The sequence below is a fragment of the Fusarium poae genome, chromosome 4 (genome assembly GCF_019609905.1).
Source record: "Fusarium poae strain DAOMC 252244 chromosome 4, whole genome shotgun sequence".
Classification (NCBI taxonomy): Eukaryota; Fungi; Ascomycota; class Sordariomycetes; order Hypocreales; family Nectriaceae; genus Fusarium; species Fusarium poae.
In genome coordinates, this window is record NC_058402.1 from 7,225,086 (window position 1) to 7,247,329 (window position 22,244).

General features: G+C 48.8%; 7 protein-coding genes across 7 annotated transcripts; 4 read left to right on the forward strand and 3 right to left on the reverse strand.

Moving 5' to 3' along the window:
• Positions 1 to 521: 521 nt before the first annotated feature.
• FPOAC1_012419 (uncharacterized protein) lies at positions 522 to 1,433 on the forward strand (the record flags this gene model as incomplete). Its single annotated transcript, XM_044856775.1, has 2 exons — positions 522 to 958; positions 1,013 to 1,433. 2 exons carry the CDS (start codon positions 522 to 524, stop codon positions 1,431 to 1,433), a joined length of 858 nt encoding a protein of 285 aa, XP_044704088.1.
• A 235-nt stretch (positions 1,434 to 1,668) lies between these two features.
• On the forward strand, positions 1,669 to 2,445 carry FPOAC1_012420 (uncharacterized protein; the record flags this gene model as incomplete). The annotated part of the gene is made up of 3 exons (XM_044856776.1): positions 1,669 to 1,706; positions 1,768 to 2,220; positions 2,277 to 2,445. The coding sequence occupies 3 exons, from the start codon at positions 1,669 to 1,671 to the stop codon at positions 2,443 to 2,445; spliced, it is 660 nt and encodes a 219-aa protein (XP_044704089.1).
• Positions 2,446 to 3,523: 1,078 nt separating this feature from the next.
• On the reverse strand, positions 3,524 to 4,791 carry RCD1 (Cell differentiation protein rcd1; the record flags this gene model as incomplete). Its single annotated transcript, XM_044856777.1, has 4 exons — positions 3,524 to 3,707; positions 3,768 to 4,143; positions 4,196 to 4,351; positions 4,425 to 4,791. 4 exons carry the CDS (start codon positions 4,789 to 4,791, stop codon positions 3,524 to 3,526), a joined length of 1,083 nt encoding a protein of 360 aa, XP_044704090.1.
• Positions 4,792 to 5,925: 1,134 nt separating this feature from the next.
• On the reverse strand, positions 5,926 to 9,555 carry FPOAC1_012422 (uncharacterized protein; the record flags this gene model as incomplete). Its single annotated transcript, XM_044856778.1, has 3 exons — positions 5,926 to 7,955; positions 8,005 to 8,635; positions 8,776 to 9,555. The coding sequence occupies 3 exons, from the start codon at positions 9,553 to 9,555 to the stop codon at positions 5,926 to 5,928; spliced, it is 3,441 nt and encodes a 1,146-aa protein (XP_044704091.1).
• A 2,749-nt stretch (positions 9,556 to 12,304) lies between these two features.
• FPOAC1_012423 (uncharacterized protein) lies at positions 12,305 to 16,895 on the forward strand (the record flags this gene model as incomplete). Its single annotated transcript, XM_044856779.1, has 5 exons — positions 12,305 to 14,369; positions 15,302 to 15,980; positions 16,028 to 16,163; positions 16,216 to 16,553; positions 16,610 to 16,895. The coding sequence occupies 5 exons, from the start codon at positions 12,305 to 12,307 to the stop codon at positions 16,893 to 16,895; spliced, it is 3,504 nt and encodes a 1,167-aa protein (XP_044704092.1).
• Positions 16,896 to 18,999: 2,104 nt separating this feature from the next.
• FPOAC1_012424 (uncharacterized protein) lies at positions 19,000 to 20,560 on the forward strand (the record flags this gene model as incomplete). The annotated part of the gene is made up of 3 exons (XM_044856780.1): positions 19,000 to 19,305; positions 19,359 to 20,142; positions 20,187 to 20,560. The coding sequence occupies 3 exons, from the start codon at positions 19,000 to 19,002 to the stop codon at positions 20,558 to 20,560; spliced, it is 1,464 nt and encodes a 487-aa protein (XP_044704093.1).
• Positions 20,561 to 21,041: 481 nt separating this feature from the next.
• Positions 21,042 to 22,217, reverse strand: SEC13 (GTPase-activating protein S13; the record flags this gene model as incomplete). The annotated part of the gene is made up of 4 exons (XM_044856781.1): positions 21,042 to 21,798; positions 21,854 to 21,969; positions 22,086 to 22,127; positions 22,215 to 22,217. The coding sequence occupies 4 exons, from the start codon at positions 22,215 to 22,217 to the stop codon at positions 21,042 to 21,044; spliced, it is 918 nt and encodes a 305-aa protein (XP_044704094.1).
• Positions 22,218 to 22,244: the final 27 nt, after the last annotated feature.

Here is a 22,244-nt window from a genome sequence, read left to right on the forward strand (position 1 = left end):
TTTCTTTCTTTTTTTCTTCTACCGCGCGATAGTTCCACTGTCTGTGTTTACAGGGCTGTTTAGTTCTATGTTGGTTGTTTCATTGGAGATTTGAGGTACCAACAGAATCACGGTGAAGCCGTTGTTGATAAGCCACAATGGAAATTATTCGCCGTTGTTTTAGAAGGGATTAATAGTTCGATTAAATGTATCAATTCGGAGCTTGTTAGTTGAAGGGTATTGTATGAAATTTTGGAGTGAAGTGCTGAGGTTGAGTTAGGTATAGGGTTGGATGATTCCAAATTGTATCACGACCCTGAGGTATGAGTAAGCACACTCATAGTTTATTTTGTAAGCATTATACCTCAGCTGCGAGAGGAACATGTCTAAATCCAGTTGTCAAGAGTTTTATAGAATTGCATTTGATTTGTTATCCAAGAGCATAGCACTTGAAACTCAAAGTACAAATACTTCATCATGAAGAAATACTTATCCCTAAAACCAACTCGTATGCTTCCAAACAATCACCACTATCATACATCATGTTAACACTTCAATCAACCAATTCAGACTCTACTCAATATCCTCAACGTAACTACTCCATGTCTCGACCAACTGGTCTCATCGCCTCAAAAGGCATTGAGCTCCTGACTTGGGGCACACCCAACGGTCTCAAAGCCCAGATCCTTCTCGAGGAGCTTCGTGATGCTTACGGGAAAGACTACACAATCCAAGGCATTGACATTAGCAAAAAGATTCAAAAAGAGCCGTGGTTCACTACCCTTAATCCCAATAATCGTATACCGGTATTAGTCGACCACGATAACAATGACCTCGCTATATTCGAAGGGAATGCTATTCTAAGTTACCTGACGAGAAAGTACGATCCGGAGTATCAGTTCTCTTTTAAAATTGACGATGATGATTATACTCGTGCTGAGTCATGGATTGGATGGCAACATGGTGGGATTGGACCTATGTAAGATGCTTTTGTCATTAATTAAGATACAATGGTTCACTGACACGACATCAGGCAAGGCCAAGTTCTACACTTTCTCTACGATACAAATTCAACAATGCCATATGGTATCCAGCGCTACGTCGGAGAAACCGAGCGTCTTTACGGTGTTCTAGACAAGCGTCTCTCGGAGAGAGACTACATCGTTGGTCCTGGTAGAGGCCGCTACTCCATTGCGGACATTGCTCTCATCGGCTGGGCCGACCGTCTACCACGAACTACAATCTCGTGGGACCAATATCCCAATGTGAAGGCTTGGTTTGCTCGTATTCTTAAAAGGCCTGCTGTCCGACGCGGTATGTTTCTGCCTTCCAATGAGGAAAAGCCGACGGGGCTGGACCCTGTGGATGAAGAGACGAGGAAAAAGCGTGCAGACCTCGACGTGATTGTTGACGAGGCCAAGAAGCAGTTTGGATACAAGTATTCTTTGCCTTAGAAGCATAAAAGATATAAGACTTGGTAATTTAATTTTATCGAGACCCAGATGACTGGTGATGTTTTCATCATTTCCGTATTGAGATGTCGTTGATTGCCGTACGTAAGCATCCGTCTATAGCAACTGCCGTCTTGGCGGTGTCGCATCAAACTCAATTATGTCATACACTTTAATAAACATCAGTGACTTGAACTCAATTCTTCCTGTCAAAAACTCTCAATTCATATTCAAAATCATGGAATCTCACGTAAACTATCTCTTTGGAGGCACAAAGTATGCAAACAATCATTACCTTATTTAAAAAAAAGGCAAAATACTAATTTCACTTCAAAAGGCCTTGGGACAACAGTCTCTGGACAGCTTCAGATGATCGCGTCCGCGGCGGCTCCAGCATCTCTCACCTAACAGTGTCAAGTCCAACGCAGGCCATCTACCACGGACATCTCGACACCAAGACGCTCGGAGGCGCTGGCTTTGCTTCGCAGCGCACAATTGGTGATCTTGCGCTGGATCTCTCTCAAACGACGGGCCTGCAGCTCGTTCTCGGCGCGGGCAGCTCTGAGCAAAAATTCACCCTCAATGTCAAGGATACCATCCCCGGTAAGAGAAAGGATGGTAGAGATGAGGCTGGTATCAGTTGGGAGGTGGACTTTGAGGCGCCCCGCGAAGGAGGCGTGCTGGTCAAGAAGTGGGATGAGTTCAAAGCAACGTATCGCGGAAGAGATGTCAAGGATCCTGAGCCGCTAAAGGTGGATGACATCAAGAGAATATCTCTCATGACGCGAAGGTAAGATATTTCTGCTTATTTAAAAAGTGAGCTTCCGTGCTAACTGAAATGAATAGCTTCTTCGATAAGCAGGATGGAGATTTCAAGTTGGTCGTCAACTCTATTGCTGCGGTCAAGAAGGACAATGATGAAAGTGACGATGAGTACGACTTGAAGAAGCCTGTTGTGCCGGCCCAGTCTGCTCCTCGTCCTGCTTGGAAGGCTCTATTCTGTGGTCTTCTGTAATCAGACTAGATACCCTGGTACATTTGCATTCAAAATGTACTGCCAATGAATAAAAGTATGAAGTTTTACTATCTGCAGCATGCCTTCTGATCAGGTTTGACAATGAAAGTGAAATTTCGCCGTAGTATCGTCTTTCCTTAACAGACTACCCAAATCATCCCGACATCATGCTCACACAGGAGATGCAGTTCACCAATGTGGTCCTCGTCTCCCAGGTAGTTGGCAAAGGCGAACTACTAATGTTTGTAAGAAATACAACATCCAGGAGTACAGAACTTGTCTTCGTGTCCAATATTTCTTTGCGCTGTTGAGCTGTAACTAGAGTACTAAACTAGAGAAACCAGTCTCCAACATTGTTATGTACCTAAAGCCTCGTCGCTGTAGTTCACCAATATCATACAACCCCCTGTTTTCTTTTAAATCTTCAATTCTCACAATATACATCCCTAAACCTGACAAACACCGTGTCTCTGATGCAGGACGCCCCATCCAACGCCAAAACACCCCCAAACCAGGCATGTCAAAGACTTCAATATGTCTCCACCCAAGTCTATCCAGCGCCCCGTTGAGCCTGTAGTCGGCTGGCTATCCTTATACCTGTCACATGAATCCATATTTCTCTCTATCCATCCCTTAGATCTTCCTTGAGTATATTCACGCCGAGCCCATTCCCAAAATCAAGGTCCCTTATGGTCCGGGCTCAGCAGCCGAGATCCAAGGACGAAAACAAGAGTAGCAGAGGTCCATCTGTTGGACAGTGCTGCTCCATGGCAAACCAATACAAGCCTTTCGACCCAGTTTCGAGGTATGTGAAACAGAATGCAAGCCCCATAACCGTTAGCGGCGACGTTGGAAGAGAAGCCAGCCAGTCGCTCTGCTGGAATGTCGGTCTTCTCTCTGCGCATTAAGCCGGAAGGGTTGCGGGTATCAAACGATGCAACATGCTTTTGATCCCTTCGCTTTTCCCAGAATATCATAAAATAAAATTCAACCGTCCTTCATGAATCGCCGTATCAATGCACAAGGGTATTGTCACAACAAGGAGAACCGAGTCTCCCAGATATTAGCGTCGACTTTTTTACATGCTGGAACCGCCAACACCATTGGGGTCTACGACATTATCCGATAGGTTAATGAGGAGCTGGGCGAGGCATCTCTTGGTTGCTGCATCGTCTCGGAGAACAGAGGAAAAGGTGGCATCGCGAAGTGGTTCGGGTAGACACTGGCGTAGAGCCTCACGTGCTCGAGCGTTATCACTAAGACTGTTGGATGATATGATTAGATGGAGCTGTCCTGTTATGTGCTATACAGGGGAGACGTACCGCAAGAAGCACCTAACAACGTGCTTGAGAAGCCGAGCTGTCTGAGACTCGACAAGTTGGGCCACCATGTTGCTCAGTACGGTGCCAACTGCATAAAATCGCTCGTACGTGGCGCATATGTAGTTAAGCCCATTGTCGTCGAGCAGGATCTTCTGGACGATAAAGATAGCAACGGTCTTGCTGAGTTCCGAACCGGTCTCCATGATACGCAAACAGAGAGGAATTATCTCTGTTGTCAAGAGAAAGTTGATGACTTCGGAGGAATCGTTTTTGACCAGCGCACCAATGACACCAAGACTGGTCAAGCGAAGGTATTCGAAAGGTCGAGACTTGGAGGTGGTGTTGAGAAAGGGGTAGAGAAATAAGGGAATGTGTGCTATACGAGTGTAAGCTATGTGCGAGACCAATGTGAACTAGCGTATACGCACCATTGAGGAACAAAGTTCTTGTGTCGTTGTGCGATGCAACGCACTGGAGTAGTGCGAGAGCATTACAAACTCGATTCGAGGCAGCAGCGGTGAGCTGTGAGGGGTTAAGTAGAGTATAGACTGAGATGATTTCCTGGAGGAGAGAGGTCATCACACCTGGGGAACACGTCAGCTGGCTTCTTTCAACTTGAGCCTCATTGACCAGGGGAGACAAAGCTCGGGGACCTACCAAACGAATGCCACAAGATCAACGCCAGCTCGGGGACCTGCTCTCGTTTCTTGCTCAGCTCCAGCAGAGCCGCCTCCCGAGTGTTTTCATTGAGAAGATCGGCGATAAAGGCCATGGTGCGTCGGTTATCCTCCGAAACGTTGTTGTGGTCTCCATCTTGACCGTGGCCCTGCATCTGACCCGCGCCAGCAAGACGGTTGAAGTGCTGCTGCTGCTGTTGGACGGCGGCAGCAGCGGCAGCGGCCACCTGCTGTTGCTGTTGCTGAGTGTGGGCATGATGCGCGCCAGGCTGCTGGTGCATCCAAGCAGAATCGCCGCCCTGAGGGTTGAACTGGTGGTGTCCGTAGACGTGCGCCGCGGGCATCATTTTGGGCGTTTGTTCTTTGCTCGAGTTTTATGAGGCGAAGGGGTCTTTGTATTGTGACTTGGAGTTCAAGAGTCCGTATAATGCTTCGATGATAAAAAATTGGCTGGAATGCCGGTCGATTAATTGGCGCAGTGACCAAGGATTAAAAGTTTCGTTGGTTCGAGGGCGCAATGCGGAGAGGTACACGAGGCGGTTTCGTTTCGTTACTGGATCAACAAGGGCGAACGTAGATAATATCAAGAAACTTGGGCGGAAGGAGAGACAGCCTTTTAGTATGTCGAGTAAATACTAGAAGAGAGGATTGTGTTGTATATTTTACTGATAGCGTTCAAGGTGTCGAGATCGTGGGAAGATCAAACCCAAGGTAAGATCGTTTGGCGGGTAGGTTGGTTTGTGGTGGTGGTGGTGGTGGTGCTCACACCTGCGACTGGGGCAAGAGCGATTCGGCTTCTGTTCTGGGATTGGTCAGCCTGATTTATCCTATCGAGCTTAGGCTCTGGCAGATAAAACCAGCTCTGGCATCGTAACATGACGCTTGGACCAGGAGAAGGTATCCCTGCAAGGTGAATCGCCTACACGTCTACATGGCCTTGCAAGTGCGGGGAGGTCACTCTCCCATGCTAACCTTTGAATCAGTAATTGTGATCGTCAGCCTTGTCCTACGAGCCTCGCCAGAGTTCGATTTGTGACCCCAAAGACTCGAGATTTTCTGAGTAACATGGATGACCTTTGACAACAGGAAGCATTCACTGAGTACCTCACTCAGTAGGCTGACACAATACAAAATATAATCAGCGGATGTGCTCCAATTAATTACTTCGTTTGGCTTGCTTGCTTGCTTGATCCTCCATCGCCTTCTACCTATCTCTGCAAGTCCTATAACAAATCATTACTACTACTATATCTTTCCTGTATAATGCCCACCCATGCCGAAAACAACGAAAAAGCGCCTTCAAGCCCACTTTAAGTTAAACTTCTTATACAACCGACTACATGTCCAGTACCTCGCCCGCTTAAAATGGCAATTCGTCAGCACCCAGTCAAGCGCCACATCTATGAACAACACTGTCCCGTCCCAATGCTTGCTTCGATCAAACTCCACTGTTAGAAATATTTACTCAAAAGAGCTTCCAATTATAGCCTCAGCTCCCTAAGGATGTGGTCCGCCATACTCTTGTACTGCCACGTGTTTCCAGCCATTCGCTTAAACTGAATACCATGTAGCGATAATAGTGGCACCTTGACGATGAAGATTTCAAATTCCAACACCATGCTTCCGCCAAGATCGCTCTGTACTTGCGTGCTCGTTTCTCCTGGCACTTGTCGAGATGGTCCCGCATTTCTGCCAGAGTTACTGTCAAACGAAGTCTCCGAGTTTGAGAAGCTACGGTCTCGATCTGAGCGGCCTGGCGTTCGTGGTGTAGTAGGAGGGCGGTCTGAGTCGCGGAAATCATCCCTCTCCCGATCACGATCGTCTCCCCTCATAAGACCACCAAAGCTGAACCGTCGCTTATGGCCTGGGGTGTTTCCAGGGCTCATGGGTGGATCTTGCACCTTGTTAAGATCAATACTCGGTGAGTGGCGACATCTGAATCCACCCTTGATCTCCGTGTAGTCGACGTTCAGTTGCTTCAATACCCGCTTGATATCCGTTCGGATCGCGGGTACAGACTTGCCCGATGTTGTCGACACGCTAAAGAGACCCTTGAGGAAAACTGGCTTGGACAGTTCTGTGTCGTCCAATCGTTCAGTGGACACGCCGCTCTGCTCCAACTCCTGATCCGTTTCTTCAGGAACATTGGCCTCCTGAGCAGCATCCCTTCTCTGACGGCGCTGCTGTATGCTCTCCCTCCTCGCGTGACCAATGGACTTGGCCCTCAGACTCACAGATCGAGAGTGACCATGAGTGCGGCGCGAGCTGGAAGATTCTTCGTTTCCTACAGATTGATCAGATTCGTTGGTTGCTGGATGATCTTTCCGCCTTCTCATCTCTGCCGAATTGACACTGGTCGATCGTCCCAAACCACTTCCCCTTCTGCCGTCCCTGGCACCACCGGCAGACATGGGTGGGCTTAGAAGCTCACCATGCTGGCCTTGGTTGCTGCTAGAACGGAGTTGTGAATCAGACGCATCCTCTCTGTCACGTCGGCCACGACGGATGCTAAAGCTCTTTCGAGGTGCAAGTGGTGAAGGTTCCGCTGGGGAATGAACTTGAACCACAGGAGGATGCGAACGGTCCTTGTCCAGACGCTCAGGCTCCCTACGCTTGCGTGTGCTGAAACGACGCAGGATACCAGCTGCAGTACCCTCCTTCTTTTGGAGTTGCTCAATTCTCGGTTCAGGTGGTGGCGCGGGTGTCTGCTTCGGCAGCTCTGGCATGTCGTCTTCGCCATGGGTCCTGGCGCGAGGTCTGCTGCGTCCACCAGTGGGCTTTTCGCCTGGCATCTCGTAGGCAGATGAGTTGGTATGAGCTGCTTGAGGTGCTGCGATTTCTGGCATCGATTCGGGCTCCCTTGCTTTCTCCTTTTCGCGGGCCTCGCGTTCCCTCTCTCGCTCTCTTTCCTTCTCCTCCCTCCTCTCTCGTTCGCGTTCTTTCTCTTTCTCTCTTTCCCGTTCCCTTTCCTTCTCTTTCTCCTTCTCGCGAGACTGTGATGCCGCTGGCGGCGGCACCATATCGGCATGATCGCGATCTTGTTTCTCCTTGACAAGGTAATATATAGATAGGAGGGGACTAAATGCGTTCATGGGATCGTTGCCAATTTGGAGGACCTCGGAACTGGGAGCCGACAAAGTATCGCGACTGTTTCCAGAATTTCTGCGCTTGTAAAAGTCAAAGCCAAATGGCCTCCTCTTCTCGGCATCTTTCGCAGGCGGTGGAAGCTCCTTCTCTCTTTGGTAGAGCTTAATAGCACGCTGATATTCCTCAGATTCGATAATTTTGGTGAGCTGTGCATTGATACTTTCGGGTGTGCCAAAATTGAAGCCTTGCATAGCAAGAATTACTTCTGGCTCCAACGGTATCGTTAATGGTTCGCGGTTGGGCAGGTAATTATCGGGAGGACCGTTGAAGCCCTTAGCCATCCATGGGTGTGTCAATACTTCCTGCATTGTAGCGCGCTGTTTAGGATCCGTGACGAGCATCCGAGATAAAAGGTGTTTGCATTCTGTAACTTGGTTAGCAAAACATATCGGAACAATTCGCAAGAAACGTACCACTTGATAACCAAGCGGGATAATCGACAAGACCCCTCTTGATTTTGGCGTGAAGCGCGGGCATGCTTTGGTCGTCGAATGGCACTTTACCGCAAACTAAGACATAAAGAACAATGCCGAAACTCCAGACATCGACCTCTGGGCCGGTATACGCTCTTGCCTGCAGCAGTTCGGGCGCAGCAAAATAGAGACTTCCACAGAATGTCTTGAGGTGACCCTTGGGAGCGAAGAGGTTGCTGAGACCAAAATCGATAATCTTGATGTCGCCTGTCTTGCTGATGAGAATATTCTCGATTTTGAGATCTCTATGCACAATGCTGTTCCTGTGCAAGTAGTCCAAGGCACTTGCGATCTGCCTACTAAACTTTCGGGCTTGTTTCTCCTTAAGCTTGCCATGGGAAATGATATAGTCGAGCATCTGGCCACCGTTGACATATTCAAAAAGCATATACCAATGGTGGTTTGTACGGACAACATCGTGAAGTGCACATATGTGGGGGTGGTTCAGGAGAGTACTGATAGCCGCTTCGCGAGCAGTTCGAATTTCCTTGGATTGATCGGCACGCTCTTTGTCGGCTCGAGACTGGTGGCCATCATCGGTCGAGCCACGAGGGATAATTTTACAAGCTACCTGTTGAGTTCAACATGATCAGTATGTGTATGGAAGCTACATGGATATCACGATGAGGGGCAGATTCATGCGCATAACCGAAGGGCGAGATGATTCATGGAAATGATATAACCAGCCAGAGCAAAAGTGTTTAGACGTACCTGTTCGCTGCCATCTTCCTTTCGGGCGAGCTTGACCTTGCCCATGCTACCAGCACCAATGGTCTTGCCTAACATCCATTTTCCAGATTGGGTTGGGATAACCGTACGTGATCTCGCGTGTTTAGAAGTTGAAGCGCGGGGTGGCGCGTCGGCATGATTAGCTGGAGGAGCTGCGCTTGCGTGGCTAGTCCCATTACTGGGAGCGCTGGCTGAAGGGGCCATGTCGGGTTGAGGGTTGTGGTTGTTGTTTTTGGAACGAGAGGAAGAGCTCCTTCGATGGGCCCTCGAGGGATCGGGGCCACTGGTCGGGGGAGGATGTCGATCGTCTTTGCTCGAGGTTCGATGATGCTTTGGGTTCGCGGCTAAGCGTGAGGATTCGTGGTCATTTTGCGAAGTAGATCGGGATGAAGAGGTGCGCTGATGTTGGCTATGATGAGGGGGAGGATGTGAGTTGGAAGCAGAACGAGAGTGGGAGTGGGAATGAGATTGAGAACGGGAGGCGTAGGCCTGGGATTGGGCCTGGGACAGGGACTGGGATTGGGAGCGAGATTGAGATTGAGAGTGTGAGTGTGAAAGCTGGCGGGTGTGAGATTGGTTGTAGTTGGCACCTGCTCCAGTGGACGTGGCTGGTGCAGGCGCTGCTGGGGCCGCTGAAGCGGAGGGAGAAGGGGGAGGAAAAGAAGGAACCCGACTAGAACGACTGGAACGAGTTGAATGGGTGCGACCAGGACCTCTTTGTGAAGCATCGGCGACGGCAGAAGAAGCTGTTCTTGTTCCCATGACTGCTATTTTGTATGTAAGTGCTATGCTGTGATCTGCTGTGATGTGCGGTATGAAGCGAAGCGATGCGGTGTTGTAAGAGATCGGAGAGAGACGGTGTAAAAAAGGCGGGATATTGATAAAGTAACTGGGTCTCTTTCTGGGGTTTGCTCGAAATGGTAGTGAGCTGTCGTGGAATCAATGCCCAAGTAGGCAGGGAAGATGCTGACCCGACCCAACTCCAGGTAATAATGTCCAGTGATTGTATGAGCTGGAGCTGGAACTGGAGCTACATATGCCAGCGCAGGCGTAACGTAGTCGCAAATCCAGTCGCTTGCCGGCAAGGTCCTTGATTTGATTCTTTTGCTGGCCGAGTACGACCTAATGGCCAGAGTGAAGGGGTGAACAGACAAAAAGACCAGAATTACCTAGTCCCTGTGGTGATCTGGAAACCCTCAGTCCTCTGATTGCGATGACGATGTGTTTGATCTGACACTGCCAACTGCATAAGAGACTACCTAGGTAGGGCACAAAAGACTCAAGTGCTGACCAAAAGACACCTGGAAGAGTTAGACTCAATGCGAAGCGAAGCAGCGCTATATGCACAACGCAGATGAACGGCACAAGAGGCAAATGTCGATGGGCGCAAAGTATCTTGATTGAGTTTGTATGCCACGATAGTGTAGAGGGACTGAGCGTCTCTGAAGAGCGAAACAACGGCCAGCAATCGAAGGAAAAACCACGCAAAGATGCAAGTGAACAGGTAAGAATGTGCAAGGGAAGTCAGAGCTTTTGACCCTGACAAGCAGATTTAGTAAGAGGACAACGGCGCAACGTCTGTCTGGTTTGTCCAAAGAACAAAAGTCAAGCTGGGGGCAGGTTTGGCTAATGGAGATGGATATCGTACTATGTAGTTTACGGACTGTAGCTAAAAATGACTTGGTCTGAAAGCAAAGCACAGCACAGCGCAACACGCAGCACATCACAGCAAAGCAGAACAAAGTGCAGCAGCGGTATGGCCCATCTCTCACCTCTCAAGAGGCTTGGATGCCCAGGATACACCTGGAAGTATGCATGCAAGTTGCCGAGACTTCACAACCAGTCCAGCTCTCTTTGATCTAGCACAGCAGGCCATCTCAATCGTTTCAGGGGACTTTCCACTTAAGTCACAGGTAGCTTCAACTTTCCACCAACAGTCAAGTCTTGAGTGGAGATGAGATATCTCGCTCTAGCTGAGCTCTCATTTCGCAGTCCGTTAGTGACGAATCTAGTCCATAAGTTTGACGGCATAGTTGGAGCCATTGGTTTGTTAATTCTATTCGACTAAGGTTTAAGGAGAGCCTCGATCTGAACCAGTAGACATCGGGGCTTTTCATTTGATGATATCAATATCTGCACCGTTAAGTTATCGTACCTACCAAGCCAAATTCCCTGTTTCCAGCAACACCAATGCCAAGCACAATATCCGACGTCAGCTACCAGTAGAACGCTGCATCTCTGACCTGCCAAGTGGATCTGCCGCAAAGTGCTGCAAATTTACGTGGCTGATTAAACGAGGGGTTGGAGGCTGGGGTTCAGAACTGGAAACCAGGTTTAGATCTCGTCTCCTTTTGAGGAAGCTGTGTCTTGGAAGTCGCATTGCCTGTTCCAAAGAGCTCAAAGAAGCAAAATCGAAGCAGCCACAAGACGGATAAGCGCATAGCATCTTGCGGGCTGTGCCTGAAGGGATAGATACTGAAAGCAGAAAAGACAAAATAGGCCAGTCACTTTAAGCCATTTAAGACCATGCTCTCAGATTCTTTGTTTCTTTCAGCCTGTATCTGAGATGTCAATTTTTTCTTTGTTACCCCTTGCATTGTGTAATGTGCTGGTGGATAGGATGCGTTGTGATGCAGCACAATGCATGTCTTGTGTTCACATCAGTCGGCAATCAATGATATGCCAGCCTGGTCTTGCTGCAGGCAAATGTCAGCCACCGCATCCAGACGGAATGCCAAGACTCAACCTGCCTGAGCCGAGTGTTCCTCTTCCAGTGACAGACAGGCAGAAAAACACAATGGTTATCCTTCTATGGTTAGAGGTGCCGGCCAGACTGAAACAGCTTTGGTGGATAGACATGTTTGAATGCTTCTTAATATCCATCATATGAGAAATACTATGACGTCTCTCTCCGATTATGTCATGACTTGTTTTGGGTAACTGTACGCAGCAGGTCTTGAAGTTGTTTCAAGGTTGCTCTGCCAGTCGCATTCCTCTACAGAAATGCTCGATTGACAATATTTCACTTGCGTGTACTCGCATTGGTACCCGACGTTGGAGAAACTTTGGAGGGTTGGAGTTGTACGAAAACTCTCCAAATTTGATAGAACCCCCTGTCTTGGTCTCCCACTGGGGCCATTGAGTTTAGCAGGTTGACAGTCAGACTAGTGGCTTGCAGAAAAGCTAGCCTCCAAGCTTGAGTGTACAGAAATAAACAGTCTGTAATTGCGGTCTAGACTCGGTTTGATGGCTTGCTATTTTCGTCGCTTATGCTCCAAGCAGTCATTTTTCCGGCACCTTGAGGTGAGGAACAGGGAGCTAACTTTGTTGCTTATCGATAAGGCCAATTTAGACGTTGCGACAGTGGTCGCATTAACTTGGCGGTTTGCTTCATCAGCGTCACAAACTCTGTGGTCATATTCGACATCTTCGCGTCTTTACTCCAGTGGGTTAGAAGGCTCACTTTCAATGCTTCTACGGTCGTTACGCGATACACCAAAATCCCAGTCCCATGTCATATAAACGCTCCCGCGCAACCTACGAAGCCGATTTCCATGCACCCTTTGCAACATTCGGCACTCCTCTCCCCGATGATCCCGAAGCCCGCGACGATGGCTCGTTTGTTCCAGTATGGAAACAGGAGGTGAGGGATGAGAGGGGGAGAAAACGACTGCATGGCGCGTTTACTGGTGGATGGAGCGCTGGATATTTTAACACTGTTGGATCCAAAGAAGGATGGACTCCATCGACATTCGTCTCGAGTCGAAACAACCGACAAAAAGAAGGCACAGCTCAAGCACAGCAACGACCAGAAGACTACATGGACGAAGAGGATCTTGCAGATGCCGCGGAAGCTCAGAAAGTACAAACTTCTCAGGCATTTGCTGGTCTTGGGTCTTCTGACCAAGATACCAACGCTGGAGGGTTAATGGGCTTGCTAAGAGCTGAAGGAGACACCATGGGTTTGAAGTTGCTACGACGCATGGGCTGGAAGGACGGACAAGGCATTGGTCCCAAGATCCGAAGAAGCGCCCGGCTTGATACTGGACAAAAGAACCCGGAAACCGCCGAAACGCATTTGTTTGCGCCGGATAATGCTGAAATGATTCGATTTATCCGCAAAAGTGATCGAAAAGGATTGGGCCACGACGGCGAAGCCAAGTTGACGAGCCTCAACGCGATTACAGCTGCAGCTGATGATGACAATGACGACGACGACAGTAATGGCTTCGATACCTCACTCCGAAGCACATCTTTGTTTTCTTCACAAAAATCGAAGACGAAACCAGCGCGTGGAGGAATAGGAGTGGGTATCCTGAACGATAATGGATCCGATGAAGAAGACCCCTACGAGATAGGGCCCAAAATCCGGTACAATCGCGTCGTCGGTGGTGACAAGAAAAAGAAGAAGGCGAAGAAAGCTTCGGCTACAATTAATCCTGCATTGAAAAACGCCCCCGTCTTTGTGTCTCGATCAGCTCGAGCAGGCAATGGTCTCGGGAGGTGTCATGACGGGCGATTACCGCTTGATGGTTTCGTGCTCGCCAAAATTACAGAAGATTTGTCTGATCTCCTTTTGGAGTATGCACCGCCTCCTGTCCCAGAAGGATGGGTGTCATCCAAAATATCCTCAGACCAGGCCAATCCTCCAGACTATAAATCGACAGCTGACACCGCGAAAGCATCCACCCATGATGCAAAGTCAAGGGCAGCTCTTCTTGGAGAAAAGAGCTTGCCTGGGAAGTCTGTCTTTGACTTTATAAGCAGCTCAGCACGCAATCGACTTGCTACGGCATCTGGGAACAGCAGTCTCCCGCAAGGCTTGGGAGAAATACCCGAAGGCTATGCTATTTCAGAAGAGGAAAGACAACAGGCGGTTTGGGACCAAACACCAAAGCTAGACCAAGAGACGGCTATTGCAGCCATCTCACGAGGCTCATCTGGACCTTATGCAGACAACGAGGAGAAAAAGGCACGTTATAGGACCTACTTGGAACACTTTGCGACGGGCAGCCAACCCTTACCATACAAACCCCGAGGCATGGCTTACGATGACTTTGCAAAAGAATTATCGGAATTCCATAATTGCGCCAGGATATTCAAACCAATGACAGGATTTATGGCATCTCGCTTCACCACAGCCAAGAAGCCATCAACCGTCTTAGCAAACGAACCCGAGGCGGACCTGTTATCTAAACCAGAGCCCAAAATAACTGATCCGGCAGAAGATGCAGCTAAGATCGGCATGTATGGCAAGATGACTCGTAAAGTCCAGGACTTTTACCCTACCAGATTGCTTTGCAAACGGTTCAATGTTAGACCGCCTGCACATTCTCAGCCAGATACTCAAACAGGAATGGGTTCTGGCTCAAGAAATCATGAAGATCCAAGACCTATGGATGATGTCGAAATCAGTTCAAGGTCACCGAATGTGGATATCCAAATGATCGAAGGCACCCCTGCTGGAACTGTGCCACCAGCTCCTGAACTTGAACCGACCATCAACCCAGACAAGAACGAAGCAGTGGAAGGGAAGACAGCACATGATGAAGTACTTCGAGCAATTTTCGGAGATAGTGACAGCGAATAGACAGCTCCCGATTACGATATACTAATAAGTAGAATGGCATAAGAGGCCAGGGTTGCGACAGTCTTTGCTACTTGAATCTAGACATTAGATACCTACCTCCAGATCAACAGATGCCAAGGAAGTACATTCATCGGGTAAATAATGGGACGAGACAGCTGTGATGTAAATACTGCTTAACCGAAAGTTCTTAATATTATTCCTGTGCCCTGGCTGATCATTGATCTCGAAATCGAAATTGAAAGACATATCATATTAGAGACACTTTACATAATATTCCAAAGTGTCTGTCTATGCGGTCACTACATAGTACCTATGATTGTGCTGGTTTGAGATGTCAATGTTTTCAACCTCCATTCGATCGGCCTCTCAATCTTAAACAAGGACGCCAAGGTCGAGCTTACAACTCCAGCACCTCTAGCGCCCCAACTCCACTTGGAGTGAGCGGCTAAGACCCTGCTGGTAGCACGTAGAGACATCTGATTGGGCCAGTCCTCTACAACGCGGGGCTCCAATTTAGTGTCACTCTGCCACTGAAGCTCGGGGGCTCACTTCAGGGGAGCAGCCGTCGAATGAGGAATCGCGCTGCTCGCTGTTCTGAGGACCAATGTGAACCTCACTCACGCATCACATCACATCGCCATAACTCCATCACTTATAGGAAGACCTTCACGACGCGACGAGGCCGCACTTCCGATACGACGGCGAACGAAAATTTTCTCCATTCGCCTGTTGCGCTTAATTTCCGCCCGCAATCCATGTTTCAACTCTATTGTTAGACTGTTTACCTCATCGATCATACTCAACTGTCTTGGAACCGGTGAACTACTCGCATCTTTGATCGACCGCTTTTCTCCTTTTCGTCCCTTTGCCGACTTGGAGAAGGCCTTTGTCTTGAACAAATCTGTGCTCTCCTAAAAGAAACCGCCATCCTGTCTGAATTTCAGGAACTTGGAATTGGACCATCTACGTCCTTGGACAACAAAACACCATCACCTGCCTCGTCAAGACCACCAAGCACGCGCACAACTTCAAGCCATCATCGCGAACCGACTTCCGATAACCTAAAATCCGCCAAAGAGCCGGAATCTCACATTCTTTTGAAGTGCGAGCAGTCTCCACCGCCACAGTATCCCGCCTCCGAACCTTCAACCTCGCGCCCTCCCCCCTTCTCGTCGCTCTTTACCTCTTCGACCAACGACGCTCACGAGCGCTCCGACAAATTTGTCACCTTTACCTCTCACTCTCCTTGTGAAGCAGAGGCATCAGGATCCGCCGCGCCAGCATACGAATCTTCTTCTCCAAGAGAAGCGCTTCCGTTTGACCCAGACCAAAGCACTACTGCATTTCGCGATCCAGTCGCGGAAACCAAGCGCGCACTTCCTCGGGATACCAAGGGAGATTCTAATCGAAAGGACGACGACGCAGAACCGCCTCCGGCTTATTCAGAAGAGGGCGATAGTCCCCTTGCCGCATTCTCGTTCCTAATGGCTGCCGCAGGAGGAGCTTCAAGCATCATCACCCAGGTGCAACAGGGCGGGCCGCCTGTTAGCACTCTGGGAGATATTGGTGCTGATGAAACAATTGCCATGGACCTGAGGTGAGCTTCTTGCGCTGAATTCAGTCGCTGATACTAACTCCAAATAGGGGTACACGGTTTTATCTCTCTAGAGAAGAGCTGCTCACTTTGCCTGAGTTTGTTCTTCTTTCTTTGTTCCCCAATGGTCTATTCCCTGAGGGTCAAATGGGCGGTTTTTCGGACGGCGATGCCGTGCAAGTAGACGTAAGCCAATGCCCTTCCTATTGTAGCAAACGTTTTGACTCACCGAGACTAGTACGACCCAGCTTCGCTTCAGTACATGCTTGATTTCTTCAGGGACGTCGCACAGTCTATCCCCACAGACGGATCACCAAGTGCTTCGCAAGACGATGATACACCCTCTCTTGGTACCTCGCGTGACGACTCTAAGCGAGCCGGCATCATTGTACTCCGTGAGGATCTTGACTTTTACGCTATCCCTCCCCGACCAGACATCGGTCAGCTTGATATGATTGCCGTGAAACGGGCAGCCGCAGAGGCCTTGCAGCAACAGGCTGGCATCTTTTCCGGACTCAAGCGAAGTGACGAGCCCGGTACTACCGAGGCCCATCTTATTGAGATGTTGACAGCAGGGTGAGTCAAATCCGCATGAACTTGTTTTGCAATAACGAATACTGACATGTTATAAGTGGCTTCAACCACGACGACAAATGGGGCCACCGTGCTGGCGAGCCAAACAAGGCTGTCATTTGTAGTTTGGCACTCGCCCGTCTGCGCAGCGACATCCGAGGCAACGAGATGGGCACCAACGCTGTTGGTATGGCCCAGAAGCTTCTTCTCTTCTGGCGCAAGCCCGCTCGACGATGCTGGTGGGAAGGTGTTGAACTCGAGAACGTTGCTGGTGTTGAGGGCAAGCTCAAGGTCTGGATCCGAAGAGTATGGACCCTTGAGATGAGTGTTATTGGCCTTCGTTAAACCATCATGTCCTGCATTTCTCTCCTCGAAAAACGTATAATTGTTGCCCTCCTTTTCTTTTGTCTATCACATTTTGTGTAGCTTTGTTTTTTTATCCCCCATTCCCTCCCACATTTTCACTATTTCCTCCATCCTACTAGGCTACTACCCATTGTCTTTTTTCTCTTTTTTTACACCGTTTCATCCTCTGATCAAAGTTGGCGGAGGTTGGCCCCCATGAACTTGGGCAGATGCAAAAAAAAGCACATACGTGGAAAGGAAGAGAGGGTTTTTGATCCATCGAGATTCACAAAGGGCGGGCGTCAGGGTGCCATTGGAATGCTGGGAGTTTCTTTGCAGACCTCCCATCTGTCTTTTCTTTTTTCATGTTTGATATACAGTACAGAGATAATTTAACTACTCAAAGACACGTGTATATTCCTCCTATGCCGAGTTGGCTTAAGTTCGATACTAAAAGAGTGATGTTAGTGAGGGGTCTTCTCGACTCTATGACGACCGTTGAACGAGAACAATGTCTTCTGTCTTGTGAAGATGAGTGATGTTCAATGATCCCGCGAGCCCTGTTGGAGTAATATGTTTCGTTACATCTGGACCAGAAGTTCTTCGAGAGTATCATATCGCCGCGTGGGCATCAGAAACGTTGGCTTCAAATTTTGGGTATAAATAAATAGCTTAAGAAGTCTGACCTAAACATCATAATGGCCTTCAAATTTCGTCTCTTGTGCTTCCACCGGCCAATTTTTTCTCCTGAGGATTGTCAACCTATATGTGTGTCAGAGATCCATATTGCTTGACCTCTACAACACACTAAATGAGAGTCAACTAGGTATGCATCGCTTATCATGCTATTATCGAGGCGCGAGAAGGTCTGGCAGGGACTTATCATGAGAATACAGTGGTAAGATGCTGGGCAGAGGGACTGTTCCAGAAGTAGGGCTGTTTTTTCTGATTGTCTAACACATTTCACTCATTCTCTGAACTCCGAAGATGCCCTGTTTATGAGTATCCGCGTCTCAGAATTATCAAGAAGAGAGCATTGAAGCTTGTGGGCATTTGACATTTAAGATGCTTTCTTGTGTGGTCTTCTAGTCGTCCATTATTCAGTGACAGATTACGTATATTGCGTGCGATGTGTTTCGGAACTAAAGCTTGCTTAGACAGACATGACGCCTTGTTATACTCCACGATTCTAATAATAGAGTCAATATAGCGTATGTCAAATGTTTAAAGGTTTGAAGGGAGATGGCGTTTTGTGGCACTTGTACGAATATCTTAATTTGGTACCTGCATAATACGATTTGGCGGCGTTACACTCAAAATATCAGGATCACTCGGCACGAAGATATGTATGTATTGGCCCAGCACAAATTCTAGTAATTCCTGGATTGTATCGTGATAGTCTAGAAATCGTCAGGTTCTGTACCAACAAAGACCCACCGGTATATTGTTGAGCTCTTGAACTCGCAAGCTCTGGGCAGTGCCTGCAGATCATTGCTCGCCTAGTGTTTCGTTCCTGCATGATTTCTCGGCGTCTTGCAATCGGGAACGGAACATGATGAACCATGACATCCGTATTCCTCTAAGTGGAGTTCGTATCTCAAAAGTTGATTAATCCTGCCATTTTTATAATACCAAGGAACTCATCGTACTCGTATGTAGCACAGCCTCAAACATTTGGGTTAGTACATTGAATCAAGCATTTTAAGTTAAGAGCGATCTGGGGTAGATGGCAGGATCAGCCGGGATCGACCTGCCGACCTTCCTTTCATTGGGTCATTCTGGTCTGCACCTTCTTGGCCGAGGCATCAATGACATGTCTGTCTCTCTTTCCAAGGGTCCTTCCTCACTTTTCAGTTCCATCTCCAACTTATTCCTTGCTTTGGCTTCGCTTCATCTTCATCTTGTTTCTTCCACATACACTTCCACTTCCACTCTCACGATAACGTTTACGATTCACGACTATTTCCATTCATTCTTTGATACCCATTCGCATACGCTTATTCATATCATCTGTACATTTCATCTTTTGCCTGCCTCCAAAAACCCCAAGTCCATCATTACATTCACTTCCTGATTCCCCGACGTCATTCCCCTCACCGTTACAATGGCGCCGATCCTCCGCGTTACCGCCACCACTTTGGCTTCAACGCTTCTCTTTTCTCTATCTGAAGCCCAGGATTGCAAATTCCAAACCCTCAAGACATCATACCCATCCCCCGTCACTGCCGAGAACTGGAGCTATGGCCTTATTGCCAACGAGCTTAGACGGCCCCGAGGCATTCTGTTTGACAGCAAGGGTGCTCTCATTGTCATAGATTCCGGAAATGGTATTCTCCATTTCGAACTCGAGGATGGAGGAGGAACATGCCTGCAGGTCAGGAAGAAGACAACCCTGCTTGAGCAGGACAATGTGAGTCAACTATATATTTCCCAATTTGATTCAAACTGACCAAAACTACCTAGTTGAATCATGGTCTCGCCATTTCCAAAGATGGCCGTACTCTCTTTGCTTCTTCCTCTAATGATGTCTTTGCGTGGTCCTATGACCCATCGAAGGTCACCATCGACAATTCTACAGTCCAGACCTTGGTCACCAACATGGCAAATAGTGGCCATACTTCACGCACCCTACTCATCTCAGACAAGAACCCAGATATTCTTCTTGTGTCCCGGGGCAGTGCTGGCAATGATGACCGTGGAGCCGAGGATCAAGAGACCGGCCGTTCCCAGATTCGTGCATATAACATATCGTCTTTCACCAGTGGCTCTGACAAGAAGCCCCAGCCCTATGATTATCTCGATGGCCGTCGACTTGGTTGGGGACTCCGTAACTCGGTAGGCCTAGCAGAGAATCCTGAGACCGGTGGCATCTTCAGTGTCGAGAACTCCGCTGATCAGCTCCACCGCAACGGCGAAGACATTCACAAAGACAATCCTGGTGAAGAGATGAACTTCCACGGCTATCTCAATGGTTCCCGAGAACACCAGGGCGGCAATTATGGCTACCCTCATTGTTACACACTCTGGTCTACTGACGACTTCCCCAATCTTGGCAGTCTCAAAGTTGGCGACCAATTTCCTGCTGATCGTCAGTCTCGTCGAAACAAGGACGATACCAATCCTACTGACAAGGAGTGCAATACGGATTATGTCGCCCCAGTGTTGGCATTCCAAGCTCACACTGCACCGCTCGATATGAAGTTTGACGAGGATGGCAATAATGCCTATGTTTCGTTCCACGGGAGCTGTAAGTCGCGACCATCCTGAAACCTATCTATCTAACATTGTCAGGGAACCGTGAACCTCCAGTTGGGTACCAGATTTCTGAGATCGCTTTTGAAGATGGCCAGCCCAAAGACTCCTCACGAAGCAACAGCGCCGCCACACCCATCATCTACAACGAAAAGCTGTCTAACTGCCCAGACGATTGCTTCCGTCCTGTTGGTTTGGCATGGGACCCACAAGGACGATTGTGGTTCAGTTCTGACAAAACCGGTGAGATATTTGTCTTGAATCACAAGAAGGAAGACTCTGGCAGCTCCTCTAAGGGCGACGACAGTGATGACGACGATGATAATGACAACTCGGCATTCTCTCTGCGGCCTGGCTCTGCTGCATTGATTGTGACAATGGCGGCTGTCGTCATGGGAGGACTCCTTGCATAAAACAGAAGTGTACTTGAAGTACTGGTTGCTGAGGTTTTGAAGGGTTGAATGGGTGTTGAGAATTATGCGGCGCTTTGGTTCAGGGCGTGTTTCATCCGGGGCAATCCGATATCATTATAGTGTATAGATTAACCTTATTCATCATTGCTTAAATTCATAACTCTATGCCCGCAAGCCAACAAAGCTTGCCTCTCGCCTTACATCGCCATCGTGCCTGTCTTGATAACAATCAGCTTCATCCCCCTTGTTACGCACAACTGGCGTCTTTTATAGTATCTAGAGGGTAACAGAATAAGCTTTAAGCTACAAAATAAATAGCCCAAGAGAAGATGAGCATAACCAGGCCATGGAATCGCATCTTCACATCTCGTTCGGTATTGGGTTTGAGAGGCCATAGCAAGATAATCACCCTTTTGTTTGCCCTTGAACGCCTGGCTCTCCTATTTGTATCCATCAAGGTGTTGTTGTACGTAACCATAGTCTATTCCTCAATAGTCTTAACACACTCCCACTCACCCCGTAGGTTCTCCTTCCACAATGACACCTTGTTGTCCTGGCCACTGACTGCCAGCACGTTACCACTAAGAGACCAGCTAACTCGCCATACAGCCGCCTCGAAAGGAAGAACCTTGGATTCCCACTGAGTAGGGTTTGAAGGATCAGATGTCCAGATGCGGACAGTCTTGTCCTGGGAGGCGGAGGCGATGTAGGATTTCTGGAGGACGGTAGGGGACCAGGCAACGTCTCGAACCCAGTCAGTGTGGCCAGTCAGGGGCTCACGCTCCTGCTTGTAGGTCTGAGAAGCAGGGTCAAAGGCCCAGATCTTGAGGACGTTGTCGCTACCGCCAGTGACGAATCGGCGGTTACCAGTAGCACCAGGACCAGGAGCGCTGCTCACAATGCTGCCGGGGGTTGTAGCGGGGGCCCAAGAAACGGAGTTGACGCCGAGGCCGTGAGCGGCAAAGGTGGTGTGGTCGATGCTGTTGTCCTTGAACTCGAGAACGCTGACGTTGCCGTCGGAAGAAGCGCATGCTAGCAGGCAGCCAGCCTCGTGGGGAGACCAAGAGACGATGTTGACCGAGGCCTTGTGTAGAGGAAAGTCGTAGATTCGCTGCCATCCGTTGCTCTGTCCACCCTGCTCCTTCCAGATAAAGACCTTGCCATCGTAGCCAGCCGATGCTAGGATGTTGCCGTACTTGGGATGCGCCCAGGCGACACACCAGACAGCACCCTCATGACTATTGATTCCTCCCGGTCAGTTATTGTTTGTGATGCGACGAGTGTTGTACTCACCCCTTCAGAGTCTCGACCAATCGCTGGGTCTCGCCTTCAATCTCAAAGATCTTGATCGTCTTGTCGCCAGAGCATGTAGCTAGCCTGCGGCCGTAGTAGTCGAGGACAGCATCATGCTGGAGAAGCTGTCAGTGGAGTTCGAGGTGGTAGGAAGATTGGCTGTGTATGTGTTCGAGAGCTATACAATGCATCGTGTAGCTCCCAATCGCATCATTCGGGGGGTGGAACGTACAATCATGTCCTCATGACCGGAGTTGGAGATAACTTGCGCCGACTAAAGGGGAGGAGAGTTAGCTTTACTGTAATCAATATATCTAGATATTGATCAAGGCAAGTGGGTTTTTGTCAGGTAGGAACATACCATTTTGTTTGATTTCACACCAGAGTTACA